Source organism: Takifugu flavidus, chromosome 8 (assembly GCF_003711565.1).
Source record: "Takifugu flavidus isolate HTHZ2018 chromosome 8, ASM371156v2, whole genome shotgun sequence".
Classification (NCBI taxonomy): domain Eukaryota; kingdom Metazoa; phylum Chordata; class Actinopteri; order Tetraodontiformes; family Tetraodontidae; genus Takifugu; species Takifugu flavidus.
In genome coordinates, this window is record NC_079527.1 from 7,978,269 (window position 1) to 7,996,210 (window position 17,942).

The 17,942-nt window shown below is 46.9% G+C and overlaps 3 protein-coding genes across 4 annotated transcripts; 2 read left to right on the forward strand and 1 right to left on the reverse strand.

Moving 5' to 3' along the window:
- Positions 1-190: 190 nt before the first annotated feature.
- On the reverse strand, positions 191-6,236 carry def6a (DEF6 guanine nucleotide exchange factor a). Its single transcript, XM_057040426.1, has 11 exons — positions 6,033-6,236; positions 4,645-4,785; positions 4,386-4,571; positions 3,706-3,933; positions 3,475-3,621; positions 2,415-2,523; positions 2,043-2,341; positions 1,780-1,946; positions 1,340-1,538; positions 1,068-1,158; positions 191-861 (listed from the first exon to the last, which is right to left on the reverse strand). Exons 1-11 carry the CDS (start codon positions 6,126-6,128, stop codon positions 692-694), a joined length of 1,833 nt encoding a protein of 610 aa, XP_056896406.1. The 5' UTR covers positions 6,129-6,236; the 3' UTR covers positions 191-691.
- A 693-nt stretch (positions 6,237-6,929) lies between these two features.
- Positions 6,930-11,792, forward strand: troap (trophinin associated protein). Of its 2 annotated transcripts, none has more exons than XM_057041418.1 (14): positions 6,930-7,087; positions 7,463-7,584; positions 7,814-8,039; positions 8,120-8,624; positions 8,751-8,908; positions 9,034-9,085; positions 9,240-9,385; positions 9,469-9,523; positions 9,611-9,678; positions 9,765-9,851; positions 10,130-10,222; positions 10,299-10,596; positions 10,688-10,884; positions 11,367-11,792. In XM_057041418.1, exons 2-14 carry the CDS (start codon positions 7,526-7,528, stop codon positions 11,436-11,438), a joined length of 2,016 nt encoding a protein of 671 aa, XP_056897398.1. In that variant the 5' UTR covers positions 6,930-7,087; positions 7,463-7,525; the 3' UTR covers positions 11,439-11,792. The 2 variants fall into 2 exon arrangements, with proteins under 2 accessions (XP_056897398.1, XP_056897399.1); XM_057041419.1 differs by having other exon boundaries at positions 8,805-8,908.
- A 375-nt stretch (positions 11,793-12,167) lies between these two features.
- Positions 12,168-17,399, forward strand: pfkma (phosphofructokinase, muscle a). The gene is made up of 22 exons (XM_057040213.1): positions 12,168-12,362; positions 13,421-13,494; positions 13,571-13,648; positions 13,735-13,924; positions 14,017-14,182; positions 14,265-14,309; positions 14,407-14,515; positions 14,594-14,689; positions 14,767-14,859; positions 14,931-15,056; positions 15,128-15,192; positions 15,280-15,343; positions 15,434-15,580; positions 15,654-15,724; positions 15,807-15,894; positions 15,966-16,118; positions 16,189-16,353; positions 16,420-16,481; positions 16,564-16,675; positions 16,755-16,854; positions 16,920-17,025; positions 17,107-17,399. The coding sequence occupies exons 1-22, from the start codon at positions 12,272-12,274 to the stop codon at positions 17,246-17,248; spliced, it is 2,343 nt and encodes a 780-aa protein (XP_056896193.1). The 5' UTR covers positions 12,168-12,271; the 3' UTR covers positions 17,249-17,399.
- The last annotated feature ends 543 nt before the right edge of the window (positions 17,400-17,942 follow it).

Sequence of the window (17,942 nt, forward strand, 5' to 3'; positions counted from 1 at the left end):
CGACAACCATCAAATTATCCACCGATTACAACAAACAGGTAATATACGATAGTCTTAACTGCAACTTGGGAAGATGTGCCATTTTTAATCATTAAAATCAGGCTGAGCTTTGACCACTTTCCCTTTTGTGACCGTTGGAATCCACCCTGTTTATTATATTCTTTAACATAGTTCACTTTACTTGAATCTCTTTACCATGTAGAGACATTTTATTACGTCAGTTACATCTCTGGACATAAATTAACACAATAGTGATGCGGGCAGTTTTAGGATGAAGTCATCAGTTCACACTTATTTACAAGTGATGGAGGAACAAGGAAGTGAAAATGACAACCGTTCTATTTTCTCTTTATCAGGATTAATAATCTACTTGTAGTAGAAACTAAAACCAAACTTTGTACATTAAACATTAATCTGTTACACCCAAAAATACACTTTAAAAACAGATTTGTTACACATCCATAACACATACCTGATCAGCTCGGCCCCTGTGATATTAACCTTTGACCAACAACCTTGAGAAGAAGAAAATTTGCATTTCCTGTGTGTTGAGGTACTGTTTATCACTTAGAACAGAGCATTAATGTTAAACGCACGGCTCTTTCGGGTGTGAGGTCGTTAACGGGTGAGACGAGGTGAGTCAGTTCTGCCCTGCAGTCCTCCTTTGCCCCTCACAAAACAGCCCCGGCGCTCAGGGGCAGTCCATGTCTCCGTTAGAGTGTTTCTCGCTGTGAGCCCGACTGTCCACGTTTTCTTTGCTCTCTTCGTCCGGTTCTGACCTCCTGATGAGACGCAGCCCGGGATCTCTCTGCGACGGGACCTGGAAGGGCGAGAAGGAGCTTCCCAGGGACGGCCTTTTCTCTGAGGACAAGAGAAGAGACAAACCAGGACATGGTTACAGCAGCGGCGTCCACATGGTGGGGTTTTAGTGACTGTACTGGACAAATGTCCCATTCAACTATAATTGTGCTTTATTTTGAAGCTCCGAGAGACATTTATCTGGAGGCGTCCGTGTCGTGACACAGATAAAAACAGTGTATACGTTCATGTCTAAATGAGACCCGTACCTCCTGGTCCGATCGGCCGCATCAGCCTGTTCATCTGGACGTTCCAGTGTTTGACGTTGGTGCTCGCCTGGCGGAGTTTCCTCTGAGCAGCCTGTCGGACACAGACAGTAGAACAGTGAAGATCCCAAATGGACACAAAAACCTCCCTGTTGTTTAAAAATGGCTTCTTCCTGTAAGCGGTGCCAAACCCCTTAAACCTGGTCGGTGTTTTGATTCCGAATCTCACAGAGCAGCACGAAGCTGCTAAACTAAAGCGAAGGTGTTCCTCTCACCACGACGTCCTGGTCCACGCGGTGCCGGTTGGCACGGACCTCCTCCAGTTGCCTTTGCGCCTCTTCCAGCGCCCTCGACTTGGTCTCCATTTCCTGTTTCAGCTCCTGCTTCTCCCTCTGGGTCTTCAGGATGTACTCCTCTTGTTCCTCCTGCAGGGACATGAGGGCCTTCATCTTGTCCTCCTCCTCAGCCAACAGCCTGGGCCCCGGGACAGAAAATTGACAGGTTGAGCGACGGCGATACAGCAGAATGTCGGTGATCGACTTCCTCTGTAAGACGCTTGACTTCCTCAGGAACTTAACGCAACATTTGCCTCCTTTCAGCTGCAGAGCAACTGCTGTCTGCTCACCCAGCACGTTCCCACCATCAGCTCACAGAAGTGTGCAAGCTCCAAACCCAAACACACAGCCTCTTCTTAGGTTCGGAAGCGTGACCGTACCCAGCCTGAGCCAAGCGGAAGGCCTCCTCGTCCATCCTGGCTTTGATCTCCTGCTGCAGCGCCTCCTCCAAGCGCTTCTGCATCTCCTCCAGCTCCTGGATCCTCTTCCTCTGCCTCTGGGCCTCCTCCTCTTTCAGAGCCATCTCTGCCTGCATGCTGACCCGAGCCTATGGAAGAAGAAGAAGAAAAAGTAGGAGACATGGGGGAGGTGATGATGACCTCCTTCTGTTTGGATGTGTGGGTTCTCCTGCCTCCACACTCACCTCCTCGGCCTCACGCAGCTGCACCTCCAGGGCCTGCTGGAGCTGCTCATGCTGCTGGCGTCGCCTCTGCTCGTCCTGCTCCAGGAGGACCTGAGCCTGCTTCTGGGCCTCCTTCAGGAGCTCCAGCTCGGCCAGCTTGCGCTCCCGCTCCTCCTGCAGGGCCCGCAGCCTCTGCAGCTCCTCCTCCTTGGCCTGCCTCCTCTTCTCGCGCTGCTCCCGCTGCTCTCGCCGCTTCAGCTTCAGATCCTTGTGGAGGGAGTTCTTCCCTTCTATGGAAAGCCTGATGGCCGTCTGGATGGCTGCGATGGAGGCAAGGTTACACATTTAGATTCGAAGTCCCTTCGGCTGGTCGGTGATTGTTCTGAGACTGACCTGCCGTCCACTCCTGCCTCTGTTTGGTGTCCGAGGCGCTCATCTCGTAGGTCTTTGACAGAGTTTTCAGACAAAACATGCACCTCTTCCCATCCCTGTCTGGCAGCACCTGATCGGATCAGGAAATCCCAGTCACACAAACTGGAACACTTTGTCCAAATGTTGAGGCTTCATGGCCAGAAAATGATCCTTTTCTGTTTCTGACGGCGGCTCAAGCACAGGTTTTCCTTTTGTTATTGGTTTACATTTAATTTCCATGAAATTCTGGAGATACACTCAAAATTCTGATGGTTGTTCCCCCCTTTGTAAATATGTTGAATACATTAATAATTTCTCCAACATATAACGTCCTTTAACATGAGTTTGTCTATGGTGTGTTGTGCGGCGTTGGTGAAGTAACAACATCAGCGTGAGTCTGAGCTGCAGCGCTGCTGGGCTCCAGTTTCATTAATCTGGACTTCTGAGGGCTTTGGGAAGAAATCTTAAATCTCATTGTGAAAGAAGGCCACGTTCCATCTGTGCTGCTTTACCAAACGTCTTTATTCCTTTCTGATTTCCGGCGCCTCGGCACGAAGACGCGTGTGTTTGAAAGTCAGCGGGGGCAGGGAGGTTTAGAGAAAGAGACGCTCTACTTTCATTCTTCTGAAGGGAATTTAGTCTGAATTCTTCTGAAGTGGGGGAGGGTCTGGACATTTACTCTACAGCAGCTTCCACCCTCACATCATGAACGTGTCACGTATGTGTAATAGAGCAACAGTGATGTCAATATAATATGGCTATATACATCATTGGTTATTCAGTTCTGGAATGTTCGTCATAAACTCGCCAGTTATTTTATTTTCTCTGTGTTTTACTCAAACTTGTGACCTGTGTATATTCATCTACTCAGAGCTTGGGGTTGTCCCCTCCCACAGGTTTGGAACTTCCCGCACGTGTAAAATTGTGGCATTGATGCATTTAAAATGCCTAAGAGACATGAACTATATTTAGTTTTCTGCACCAGTTTGTTGAGGAATATGTGAAAGCTTGGTGGTTTTACGTAGGAAGATCTTTCCTCTACCTCCACGCAGCAGTTCTCGTCCAGAACGATGTTGCCCTGGCAGTCTTTGCGGTCCTCCCCGGTGTAGTAGGAAAGGTTGCTGGGCCTTAAGGTGAACCAGCGCTCCTTCCAGTTCCTCCTCAGCTGACCTTTCTTCCACAGGTAACCCTGCGTGAACCCCAACCAACACCAGCTTCACTCACAGGCGAACAAGACAGGAACCAAAAAAGAGCAGGCTGCTGGTTCTCCTACCTCTTTGAGGACATCGCCGACTATCTCCCTGTACACTTCCTCGATGGCCATGCTGATTATGTCTTTTTCAATCCCTCTGGTTATCTTCCCTGAGTTCATCAAGTCCAGAAACCCCCAGACGGTGATGCCGCTCTGCTGGACGGTGTCTTGGGAGAGGAAGTCCTCTAGCTCAACACAGTTGAACTCAATGCTCATCGCCATGCAGATCTTCTTCAGGAGATACTCCACCTGAGGAGGAATCAAGGTCAACAGAATGTGACTCATCTACGTTATTCCATCCTCGCCACATTAAATACCACATTTTCCACTGAAAAATTTATTTTAAAACCTCTCTCCGATTGGGTTCATGGCAGCGGTTATTTATCTAGGGTTTTTATTCAGGAAATAACCAAAATTCTGTTGTTCTTAAAATAATCTCAATCTGAACCACTATGTCCCTATGAAAATTGAGGGCAACAGCTGTGAGAGAAAAGAAAAAGACAGGAAACCAGACTGAAGTTTGCAAATTCGAAACAAAACCACACGGCTGAAGTGACGTAGCACCTTGTTCCATGGTGGCAAGGAGGTTCATCACAGTCTAACCCCTCAAAGAAAACCTCAGAGCTCTTAAGCATAAGTCACAACCAACAATGACTGATTGAAAAGTTCTCCTCAGTGCTGTTACGTGAGACCTGTCCTACCTCATCAGGGACCATGACCAGAGGGTACTTGTCCTCGGAGAGAAAATTAAAGAGGCACCACAGTCGGAAAGCATCCCTCTCTGGCACAACGCTGCAGCTGCTTTTGTCCGTCCTGTAGTTTTTCTTTGCTGTCAGAGTCCAACACAGTTCATCTACATTTTCCTTAATAAAGGAGCCTTCGACAACCTGCGGGACATTCGGCAGGAGTTAGAGCAACAAGCAGCACATGAATTACCTTAAAAAGGTGCACATGAATTACCTTGTCCAGGATGTATTTGTTCAGGTAAGGCATGTAACCCTGGCTGGACACCGGACCGTCATCATCGTCCCTGAAATGGTCCTCCAACGCCACCGGGTCGTGAGGGATGCACAAGACCGTGCACAGGTTGTGGGACAGCACCTGGACAGGGACACGTCTCTCATGATTTTGCGAGTCATTCAGTAGTTCGCACATGTGGAGGAGTTTAGAGAAAGATTCACATTAAAGTTTGTGATGATATTTTGTTTCAAATTGACGGGTGCGTGTGTTGAATTTTTCTAGGAGGAGTGGTGTCCTCCACATTCTTTAGTCAGCAAATTAAGAACTAAGTCAAATGCTAAGTTCAGAGAACACTCTGAGGTTGGCTGTATGGACAGGTCACAGTTTTCCTTATCCCTAAAAGGTGTGAATTGTTTAAAAATTCAGATTGGGACTAAAAAAACTCACTTTTGTGATTTGTCGTGTCATTTGGATGTTCCTCTATTTGCAACTTTTCACAGGAATTATGAAACCTTTGAGAAACTTTACGCATTTTATCAAACAACCAGCCTCAGCACGTTGAACCATAACCACATCCTGTCAAACTCAGAGTCTGCAGCGTGCAAACTGCGTACTTGATTGCTAACATGGTTCCTTCTCACAGGCTGCATACATGTGGGGGATAAGCCGAATCACGAGGCCGACCCGGCCGTGAGCCAGGAGGGGTAAGCGGCACATCGCAGGAGGTGGCTGAGAGTCACCCCAACACCAAAGACGTGACATAATGTTGAGGTCAGCAGAACTACAGTGACGTTACTGAAGCCCTGTCGCAAGACACAGTAATCGTCAACATATTTCCACTTTTTTTCCTCCTCTGACTCCAAGTGTAACAATGCTGCACTATTCAACGGGCTGCTCTGTGATCAGCTCCTGTGCCAGAGAACCATTTGCACTCCAAGCTGGGCCATGAAGGCGCTGTGCAAGTACAGCTTGGAGATGAGGGCTCCTATTCATATGCAGACCGGGGGCAAACTGTTACTCTATTGCTCTCACCACACAGAGGTACATATTGTGCCTTGGCGCCCTTTCTAGAGTCAAAGCATTGACTCAAAATATAGAGGGAACAAATTTGTTCCCTGTTTGTGAGAATTAAACTGTAATGATGACAGACGACAAATAAGAGTGTTTCACACAGGAAATATTGATGAAGATCAGCAGCAAGCGCATTTCCTGGAACAATATTAAAACATAGAAGCACTTATGAAAAGGACAAACTTAAAAACAACCTTTTAAATTTTGTTTAAAGAGTAATTTTAAAATGTAAAGTTCTTCTTCCAAACAGCGAGTCCACTTGTTGGACCAATGTAGGAAACGATGCAACACTGAGTTAAAAAACAAAGTTGACTCACCTTCAACTGAGACTTGGACACCTTACCGCTTCTCTCTAGGTCCAGGGCTGTGAAGCCATACCAGATGGACTTGAGCAGCTCAGACCTGAGGTCCATGTCCACTGCAAAGTCTGCGCTATTCCTCTACCGATCTTCTTGTTCTGGTTCCTTCTGTATGTCACAGGGCTCCTGGGTGACAGGCTGACACCCACGTAATGTCGCTGGTGCCTAAGAGTCGGGGCAAATTCAGCCAGACGCATGCCCGCCACAAGGCGCTGAACAGCGACTCCTGTTGGACAGCCTCTATCAGTGCCACACAGCGTCTCCAGCCTCATATTAAAGACTAAATAACTCAATGAGCATTTAAAGTGGGTCATTATTTATCTTTGTGTAACACTTTGCCCTATGGCTGTTATTAAATAGCCGTTTCGGAGGAATGACAATATATAAAGGCATGGCCAAGATTTGAAATTTGAAAAAAAGGCCAAAGTGCGTTCACGTTCATGCTAATGTGATTATTGATTTGATACCGAAAAATAGCAAACACACACACAAACACACACACACACACACACACACACAAACAGACAAACACACAATAAACTAAATAAAAATAGGTTAAGGTACGATAAGTGAGCTAAACTGGGATTTAAAGTGATTAGTGATTAAGTGGACGACTGAATTGATGCAATACTTTAATGCATGTAAATATTTATTTCATGTGTCTTAACAACATGGAACTATTCTATTCTCTTCTATTTTAATGCGGGAGGGTCACGTGGTAAAACAACTTTTTCGTCGTTACCATGGAGCTGTATTTTAAAGTTAGTTTTGATTGGTCGAGCGTTTCCTGGGCCAGAACGCTCCCTCTGATTGGTTAGTCTGGCTTCCTCGAGCGACCAATAGGGACGCTCGCTTTTTACAAACTGCTGCTAGTCCAGGAAGTTTATGGTCTGATTGTGGTGCGAAAGGAGCGAACGAGGGTTGCTGAACCTGACACAAAAGGACAGGGAATTCGAAATATTTATATATATTTAATCAGAAATATTTAGTCGCACAGGAGGATTTTCCAGGAGGTATTTGCTAACTTGAAATTATCTTAAGCGTACAATAAGCGGTTCTGTGTGCGCATAGCAAGTGCTAATGAGAAGAGACACTTTCATTTTCCAGGCAAATATGCCAAATAAGTTATATTTTTTAGTAATAACTAACTATGAAAGTTATATTCCACACACGGCAGTTTGTTTTGTGTTCAATTGTTGTTCTGAAATATTTTTGCTGCCTTCTGTTCTCTTATTTACTCTAATGAGTCGAATAATTGACTGCACATAGCTCGGTTTATCTTTAATTGTGCGGGTTTTTGTTGTTGTTGTTGTTTTCTGACATTTGGACGGATATCTTGTCGCATGTTGGTAGTGCTAAACGTTTTTAATTTCTTTATTTGCTTACAGTTTGATGGTGGCATCCATACTGGGATTTCCTTTGCTCCCTCGGTTGCTCTTCACAGTGCAGTTATGGACTCTTCTCCTGTCCTTCGCCAACAAAATCAGAACAAAATCAGCCATTTTCTGAGGTAATGCTTCAAAGAGAGGACAACTTTATAGATCCATTGTTTTCTTCTTCTCATATAATAGGACATTTAACAAATTATTTTTAAACATACAAGTTCCATGCAAGTGATCTGTCAAATTAAATACTCAAAATACCTTTTCTCTTAAATTACATCCAAATGTAATCCCCCCAAACAAGATTCAATTCATTTGTATTTAATATGTGGCACATGGCCAAACATCTGCCCACAGGATGAAGAATGAGCAAAGCAAGACTAACCAGCCAAAGTCTCCCAAATCTGCACCTCACTATTCCAACCAGGATGAGAACAAGGACCCTCAAAAGTCAGCAGTTGGTAAAAAGGCCTCTGTGCGCCAGGGTGTAAGTAGGTTACCGGTGCTTGCAAAGTCCCTCCACCTTCCATCTCCCTCCAGCTTTAGCTTGTCTCACTGTAAATGGGAGGAGAAACCTTTGGCCGTAAGTGTCTCATTCTCCTCTACATTTAAATATTTTGATGAGTCAAATCTTTTATTTTCAACACTTGTATTTTCCTGCAGGGCAAAGCTAAGAAGGAAAAGCCGTGCACCAGACCTTTACCTTTCAACCGTTCACATTGCAAGAATTCAAGGAAAGCTGCTGAATATGAGCAGCCCAGCTCTGTTTTGCAGTCAAATCCTGGCAGCCACAGTGTCCAGCAAAGCAATGCTGCATGCTGCGTTACCCAAAAACAGTCAAACGGTCGTGCAAATCAGAGCAAATATCCACATGTTTCACAGAACCGTGCAGACTTAACCAAGAGGGCAGAGGGTTCTGAAGGAAAAGTTGCAGAAAATACATCCAAGTGTAAAGGACAGCGTGCGGCTGTCACCAACTTGAAGCCTTCAGCTCATTTGTCTCATCATGTCTCATCCATCCCAAACAACACTTGTCATCAGAACAATGCTGCCTCCTCTGCTGAGGCCTGCACCCACAACATGAACCAGCTCAGTATCAAAGATCTCAGCGCCACCTCCCACGCTCAGCAAAGCATGCAGCTGACCGAGCAGGCCAGAAGTTCAACCGGTAACTCAGAAAACTGACACTTTGCCATCATTTATCGTCATGACATGAATGCGCTGATGCTGCACACTAAGTTACACTTGACAGCTACTTTTTTTCATTCATGTCCTCCTCATTCTTCAATGTTAGACATCATCATTTCCTCAGGTGAATATCAGCAGCCATCTTTATTTTGGATTTCAGACAAAGGGGAGAGCTTTAAGACAGACCATGCAGCCTTGCTCAGTATCCTCCTCAATGACGGAGTGAGTGCAACAGGTCTGGGATCCAAACCCTATAACGATCTGGTGAGTCAGTTCTGCTTTGTTGTTCTTATTCTTCAGACAGTGTTTTGCCGTTTACCAATTTTTGTTCTGAAAATTAGTGGATTTTAAGACATCATTTTATTCTCTGCTGTTGCTCTTGTTTGCAGCCCCAGCGAGTTTCCATCCTTAAAAACAAACAAAAAGCTGGACCCAATGTAGGTAAGATCATCGGAAGAGAAAAACTACGGTAGACATGGAGAATTTGGTGGTGACTTGGTGGAACCGCTACACAATATTGATCTAATCAGTGGCTTTTACTCAAATTCAAGCATTGGTCTTTCATTGAATGCATGTTTTTGTGTTCTTTTTCCAGGTTTCATGAAGTCAGAACCATTTTCTCCAGATCCCACTGCTCTGCAAAGCATCCTGCAGAATGAGGGACTGAAGGCTGGGGGGTGTCTAGGAGCCACCCCCAAAAATGCCATTCGTCCTTCAGGCAGAGGCACTTCAGTCTACACCGTATGTACCAGTTAAATAGTTTTTGATTAACTTTTGCTGTGTCTACTTGAACTATGGTCTTGTTTTGATGAATGTGCTCTCAGGCTCAGAGAGTGCCAGCTCGTAAACAACAGGTGGAGGCAACCAGAGCTACTGCAGGTAAAGATGCTAAAACTCACTTAACTTACATCAAAACACGAATCTTTATTTTCCCTGATGTAAGAATGTTGTTTTTATTCTCCGAAGAGCCCGTGGGCTTGAAATGGACCCCACAAAGAGTCCCCAACACCAGACATCAGCCCATGTCTGCTATGGTCTGTAGATTTGTGCTTTGTACGTCAGCAGACTGTTTGATTCTGTTAGTAGCATTTTTAAAGTGACTTCCTGCTGCTCTTTTCAGAAATGGCATCTGTCGACGCAGCCCTCTCCGTACTGCGTGACTCCAGGGCTGCGAAGCTGCAAAACAAACCGAATGCCACACCAGGAGGTGAGAGGAAACTTCACGTTTCTGCTACATGAGTCTAACACGAATAAGGAGGAAACACTGAAGCGGCTTTGACACATTTAGAATAACTGAGACTTTGCTTACAGAAGATAAGGGTTCTTCTTCTTCCCTTTCTGCAAAATATAAATATATTTTGTGATGCTGGGTAACCATAAAGAACTGCACAACTGTTGGAAACCAGCTGCTTAGGTCGCTGAACCTAATTCTCATCAGGACTAGAAATGCTGAGGTCCGTGTTTTAATCTGGCATTTATTAACAGGAGATTGTCCAGCGATTATTTGATGACCAGGAGGAGGAGTCGACTACAAACGTGACAGAAAAAGCTCCAGAGAAACCCGTTCAGGACCCAGCAGTAAGAAGACAAATGAATTTGAATGCTTAGTTATTATCAGAGTTATTTCACATTGTCAAAAATCTCCTGCCTCCAGAATACATCCCATAAAGAAGAAAAAGGAGAAACCTGCAGTGCTGATGGGTGTGAGCAGCAGAGGACTGTGGGAGCACAGCCGTTCATCCAGGCACCACAAAGGGCCTCTGTCATTTTCTTTTCAACTGGGAAAAAATTGTTGCGAGTCCCACGTTTTGAGCGGCAGGAGGACTGGACCCTCCAGGAGCAGGACTGTGCAGGCCCAACACAGGCAAGACAGTTGCTGCCAGCAAAAGAAGAGACAAGAGAGGAGTCTGGACCCACCAGCCGTCCTGCTGCTGCTCAGACTCTGCACAAAGGTAACAGTTGCAGCTCACACCCCATCTGACGCTACTTTACATTTACATTTAGAGACATGAGTTTGTGACAGTTTGACCTCTCCTGTTTCAGACTCCATTGTTCAGAAGAGCTGTGTTGTCAGCTCCGCAGTGGCGATGCTTCGCAAGCGTCTTCCTCCTCTCGAGGAGCTGCGCTTGGATGAGGAGGTGGCCACCTACACCTCCGTCTTAGCTGCTACCGGGTTTCTCCCCCCTCAGCCTCGCTGTGGAAACCCACTGGCGGCCATGTTGCACTTTGAGGAGTCATCTGTAAGTGCACTGCTGACTCTGACATGTGCAGGGAAAAGCCAGTTTACAAGCGAAATGCTCATATCTACCATCAAATAATCCACAGTTTGAAAGTATAAGCAGCCAAAACCTGAGAAACAAATGTTTTATGTTACTATTCTTAATCCATGCAGTAATTTCCTCAAGATATGCAGTGCTACCCTTGACAAATGCAGTACTACAGTATTTATTATACATGCAATATTCTCCATTATACATAAGCTGATATCCTCCATATACATGAAATAGTCCATCTTATAAATTCACTTCTATCTTATAGATGTGCAGCAGTACACGTGTGCTTAAGGTACCTAAGTAGGATCATGCATGCATTTTCATCCTTTACAGTTGCAGTACTCATTTCATTCAGTACTTTTATTCTTCTTAATCAACCCTGTGTATAGTTGAGAATGTAATGTGGACCGCCACTAAATTTTGATCCTTCACTTTATTTTGTTCCGCAGAGGTTCGTTCCTATTGACCTCGATCCCGCGTCTGATCCCACGTGGCCGTGTTCCCTGATGGAGGAGAGATGATTTCCACTACAGTTTGAGCGTTTGCTGCGTTGTCGTGGGCCAGTGTGGATAAGCTTACTGTGATATACTGATGAGACTCTGCCCATCACTGCCAGCGTTACCAGAACACTGCAGCTGGGGTCGGAATGCCGGGACTGTTTGTCCACCTGTAGATGCACTGCGATGAAAATAATGTCTGTGATGATTTAAAAAAGAAAAGAAAAAAGAGTGAATATGCAGAACTTGATCAGTATTATGTCAACAGGAGCTCACAGCATTTTTACAGATAAATGTCCATCAGATCCTTCTGGTGTAGAATGATAGTGAAGTTTTTAGTTCACACTGTGTGTAATAAATATCTACATGACACATCTATTTTGATTCAGCTTCCTTTCACACGCAAAAGCTATTTTTTGTCCATAATATGATGAGCAGCTACTGTTTACTCACTGTTGTGTTCCACATATTAGTAAAATCAATGTAGTCATTTAATTTAAAAGGATTTGGAACATGCAAATGGTCTTTTTTAATGTGTAATAAGGCAAAACAGTTAATTACACCCCAAAACAGCAGTTATTACAACACTATTTACATATATTAAGTTAGAATGAGCTCTTGACACTGTCAAGTGCGAACTGTCAGTGTCCTCTGCAGAAGGGTGAGTTGGCCTGGGGTATATATATAGTTGTATGAGTGGAGGGGGAGAGGGAGGGGACCAGGATCAGTAACGGGTCTATAAAGCCTGCCGCTTTGACTCGTTCCCTCCCGTGAGGAGCAGAAAGTAAAGGAAGAGCAGCTGCGTTCTGAACCTTCTCCTTCCTTCATCGCGTCCACCTCATTTGCGTCCTGCAACCATGTCCACAAACCAGCCGACATCCATGGACCCCACGAAAATGGGGGTGGGACGCTCCATCGCCGTGCTAACGTCGGGAGGGGACGCCCAAGGTGAGCTGAGGAGTGGGTTGTGGTGTTTGACAGCAGACTGAACCGCAGATCTGAGCTCGGATAGCGTCCGCTCTGCTGATGTCACTGAATCCCAACCAGCTGTACGGCCTCCATCTTAACGTGGGCACGAAAAAGGGTCATTTTAAAACTCTGACTAAACCCACAGTGAGCTGGAGGCATAAAGGCTTCCATGCCAGAGATGCACAGCTGAAGGTCATTTGTGAGCTGTTGATGGATGTTTGGCTTTAAATAAGACGATCATGTCACCAGCAGCTCCTGGTAAACATCTAAACTTTACTATTGCATCACTGTGTTACATAGAACCCCTGTAGGGACTCATGACATCATGCTGTTCTTTAGTTGTTCCTCTGACCTCTAACCTTTGGTGCATAGACGTTATCCTCTACGCCTTTCCTTATTTTGCATCTTTGGGGACTAATTTTAGTGCAACTGACCTTTTTCTGGTATGGAGGAGAGAAATTCCCACCCATCCACAGCTGCTGTCTTGTGTAACAGAAGCTGAACATGCTGGACTGACACAACACAGGCCCCCACACTCTGGCCTTTAGTCCTGTGTGGCACATCCAGGGACAAGACGCCGCACAACACATAAACCCCCGTCCTTCCCCTGTGGCTATTTTTGTTCAAGCACATCACTGAAGGGTGTTTAAGTGGCCCAATTGATTTATTATTACAATGTTAAAAAGCACAAGGATTTAGGAAAAGTCAACATCTCATCTGATTAGATGATGCGTAGTTGCACGTGTGTTACATTTGCTCTCTTTTATCACACTTATGCTTAATTTTGTGTCCATGATTAACGTGAAGGATTCAACATTAATGCTCATAATTTGAAATATTTTAAAGGAAATGTGATTTTGAGACGGACCCGGTGCTGAAATAATGAAATCTTGAATCAAGCAAAATAAAGGAATAAACCAATAAAGGGAGATAAACAAAATAAAAGGGATAGAACGGGCAGCTTTCAAATACTCTTTTTCAAGTCGTTTTTCTGGTAAAGATGAAAAGTACCAGAGTAATCCAGTTGTGTGTTCCAGGCATGAACGCTGCTGTTCGAGCCACAGTCAGAGTGGGTCTTTACACCGGAGCGAAGGTCTACTTCGTTCATGAGGTACAGGCAGCATGTCCTGGTATTATGTTACCAACAGGACCTTTAAGCTGACGCTGTAGGTTCACGTGTGCTGCAGGGCTACCAGGGCCTGGTGGATGGAGGGGAACACATCCGCCTCGCCACATGGGAGAGTGTGTCCATGATGCTTCAGCTGGTGAGTGACAGAAGCACGACGAAAATATGAGGAATTCAGGAGAAACCCCGAGTCGATCGCGCCTGCTTCCTGTTGCTCTGTGTCAGGGAGGGACGGTCATCGGCAGCGCTCGCTGCAAGGACTTCCGCTCCAGGGAGGGCCGCATGACAGCCGCATGCAACCTAGTAAAGCTGGGCATCACCAACCTGTGTGTGATCGGGGGTGACGGCAGTCTGACCGGGGCCAATGAGTTCAGGACTGAGTGGAGTGGGCTGCTGGTGGACCTCGTGCGAGCAGGTAATTGCGTGACCACAGGAGATCAACAGAAGAGAAAGTGGAATTCAGACTAGCTGATGGATCCCCTGATATCCCCGATCCCTCTTCTACAGGCAGGATAACTGAACAAGAAGCAAAGAAATCTTCCCACCTGAACATCGTGGGCATGGTGGGTTCCATCGACAACGACTTCTGCGGCACGGACATGACCATCGGCACGGACTCCGCCCTGCACCGCATCATCGAGGTGGTGGACGCCATCACTACTACTGCACAGAGGTCTCCCACACCCACCACCCACCTTTACGGGGTAAAGGAGAAACGCACTGGCTGTAATGTAACCGTGTTCTTCCACCCGCAGCCACCAGAGGACATTTATCCTGGAGGTGATGGGCAGGCACTGTGGGTCCGTGGATTTATTCTATATTTAGGAGTCTTCCGATGTGACTATAGATCGCATTTACTAGTTCAGCGGACATACGTCCTATGTTAAATGGCTGCAGGTACCTGGCCCTGGTGACAGCCCAGGCCTGCGGAGCTGACTGGGTCTTCATCCCAGAGATGCCCCCAGATCACGGATGGGAGGACCACTTGTGCAGGAGGCTGACAGACGTAAGAGTGCTTGAACGTGAGCTGCTCTTGCATCCGCCACGCCGGCCGTTTAGACGTACGCTCTGATTGTCTTCGCAGCAACGAGCCCGAGGCTCCCGTCTCAATGTGATCATCGTGGCCGAGGGAGCCATGTCCAGAGACGGCAAACCAATCACGTCCGAACAGATCAAGAAGGTCAGTAAGGTGGAATGTTTCCTCAACGGTGCCGGGAAAGGATGCAACAGTAACAGCTGGATGTTGGTTTCCTCCAGCTGGTGACCGACAGGCTCGGCTTTGACACCCGCACCACCGTTTTGGGACACGTGCAGAGGGGAGGGACGCCGTCGGCATTCGACAGAATCCTGGTGAGACGCTCGGCAACATGACTGCAGCTGTTTCGGGCAAATCCAGGAGCTGTTGCTGTGTGTCTTTGCAGGGCAGCAGGATGGGCGTGGAGGCCGTGATGGCCCTGCTGGAGGCCACCCCTGACACCCCCGCCTGCGTGGTCAGCCTCTCTGGAAATCAGGCTGTCAGGCTGCCGCTCATGGAGTGCGTCCAAGTGGTACGTTAGCTTAACGTTGAGTATCTGCGTGTCTTTGGAGGTGCTGTCTGCTCAGAGAACCTCTGTCACAGACCAAAGACGTGACCGCTGCCATGGCTGAAGGCAGATTCGAGGATGCCGTCAAGCTCAGGGGAAAGTGAGTCGATTCTGAGACCAGACAATCGAATACAACAAAGTGTATTATTATGTTGAGCACGAGAACATCCGAGTGTTTTCACCCCAGGAGTTTTGAGAACAACTGGAACACCTACAAGCTGTTGGCCCATATCAACCCTCCAGATGTTAAAGTAAGAACTTAATGGTTACTTTAGTTGTTAAGTCCCAAATGAATATTTATCCTTTGGTTTTTTAACAAACGAGCCTCCTTTTTGAACCAGAGCAACATCAACGTGGCCATTGTGAACATCGGTGCCCCCTGCGCCGGGATGAACGCCGCGGTCCGCTCGGCCGTCAGGATGGGCATCATCCAGGGTCACAACATGCTGGCCGTTTATGACGGCTTTGATGGCCTGGCTGAAGGACAGGTAATTCACCTCCCGGATCCATTTTTTATGGGTTATTCCACTCTGTGCTCCCTTGATGTTAATGTGCTCTCAGATCGAGCCCATCACCTGGACTTCAGTCAGTGGCTGGACCGGAAAAGGAGGCTCCATGTTGGGCACCAAAAGGTAAATCGTTGTTTTTATTCTTTCATTTCTTGCAGAGTTTCATCACATTTGACTGTTTTTCTCTGCCTCTTTCTATGTGAAGATCTTTGCCAGGAAAAATGTTGGAGAAAATCAGCCAGAACATCTCTCGGTTCAACGTCCACGCGCTGGTGATCATCGGGGGCTTCGAGGTGAGCCGCGGCGGCTTCTCCGACCTGCCCACCACACAGCGTTCACCGTCCCCTTCTCCCACTGACTGCAGGCCTACGTGGGGGGTCTGGAGCTGGTTCAGGCCAGAGAGAAGTACGAAGAGATGTGCATTCCAATGGTGGTCATCCCCGCTACCGTCTCCAACAACGTCCCCGGCTCTGACTTCAGCATCGGCGCCGACACGGCCCTCAACACCATCACCTCCGTGAGCGCTTGACTGGCAGCAGCAGGTTCACGCGCCACGGAACGGCTGAACGCTTCTCTGTCCTCCGCAGACCTGCGACAGGATCAAGCAGTCAGCGGCGGGGACCAAGCGCCGCGTGTTCATCGTGGAGACGATGGGAGGCTACTGCGGCTACTTGGCCACCATGGCCGGCCTGGCTGCCGGCGCCGACGCCGCCTACATCTTCGAGGAGAAGTTCAGCATTAGAGACCTGGAGGTGAGGATGGAAATCTGACCCCTGACCTCACGGTGTTGTGTTCTGACTGTTGCCGGTGTTTTGTAGAGCAACGTGGAGCATCTGGTCGAGAAGATGAAGACGACAGTGAAGAGGGGTTTGATCCTCAGGTGGGTTTTGACCGTCGGACGCCATTTCTGACGCGCATTTAATCAAACCCTTCGGTGCACGCGTCCGTGTCTCTCGAAACAGGAATGAAAACTCTAACGCCAACTACACCACTGACTTCATTTTCAACTTGTATTCGGAGGAAGGCAAGGGTGTCTTCGACTGCCGTAAGAACGTTCTGGGCCACATGCAGCAGGTCCGTCCCGCTGACTTTCCCCATGAAAACTGCCACTGGCTCAACATTAAGGCTCTTGTTTAATCTTCCCTGTCCACAGGGTGGTACTCCAACCCCTTTTGACAGGAACTTTGGCACAAAAATGGGTGCCAAGTCGGTATTGTGGCTCACAGATAAACTCAAGGAGTGCTACAGACACGGTACGTATCCAAATTAAGACGAAGGCCCTTTTCAGCCGTTTCATTAACACCTTTTTGCCCGTTAGGTCGTATCTTTGCCAACACCCCAGACTCCGCCTGCGTGCTGGGCATGAGGAAGAGAGCGCTCATGTTCCAGCCTCTTGCCGAGCTGAAGGAAGACACAGACTTTGAGTGAGTCGCCTCTCCTCCCGTATCTGTGCTCGGTATCGTCTGATGTGAGTGCGTGTGATCAGCTCCGGTCCGTCCTTACAGGCACCGCATCCCCAGGACACAGTGGTGGCTGAAGATCAGGCCCATCATGAAGATCCTGGCCAAGTACGACATCAAGCTCGACACCACAGAACATGCAGACATGGAGCACGTGATCAAGAAGAGGGGCCATCTTGGCCAGTAGAGCTCCAGAACTAATTTCTCTGCTTGCTGGGTTCTCTCTGTTGGGCCCAGCCCTTCTCCACTTGAGTGTTCTGAGGTGATGTCTTGTAAAATGTACCTGCTTTCTTCACAGCCGGACTTGTGTTTGCTCTGACAATAAACATGAGACAGAACTGTACCTTCTCGGTCTTTACATCTACCTAGTTTGGCCTGCAGTCACAGAGGAATGACACTAGAGAATCTCTTGCAGAGATCCACCCAACAGACCCAGAATAGATCGTACAACCCAAATAACTGAAGGAAATGCACCCTAATGCAGTGAAACACTTTATAAATACTTTAAAGCGGGCATCGGTCTACTGATCAGGATTGCAATGAATTTTCATAAAAGGACCTTTTGTGGAGATTTTTTGGTTTTCTTCTTTTGAACATTAAATCTACTTAAAAACAAATGACATCTAGAAAAGATGCCACAAGTGATCATTTGGATGGTCATTTTGCAGGTGTATTGGTTATAATACTCAGTAATCTTACTGAGGCTCCAGCTGGGTCGTAACTTCCCTTTGAGCTGTTTGACTTTGAGAAACTGTCTCTGCAGCAACACGCGCGATTTAACAGCGGTACGTGAGGCAAGAACCTTGACAACGAGTTGACGTTGTCTTGTGTTAAAAAATAAGAATTTATATGGAAATAATAACCCGACCTGACAGTAACAC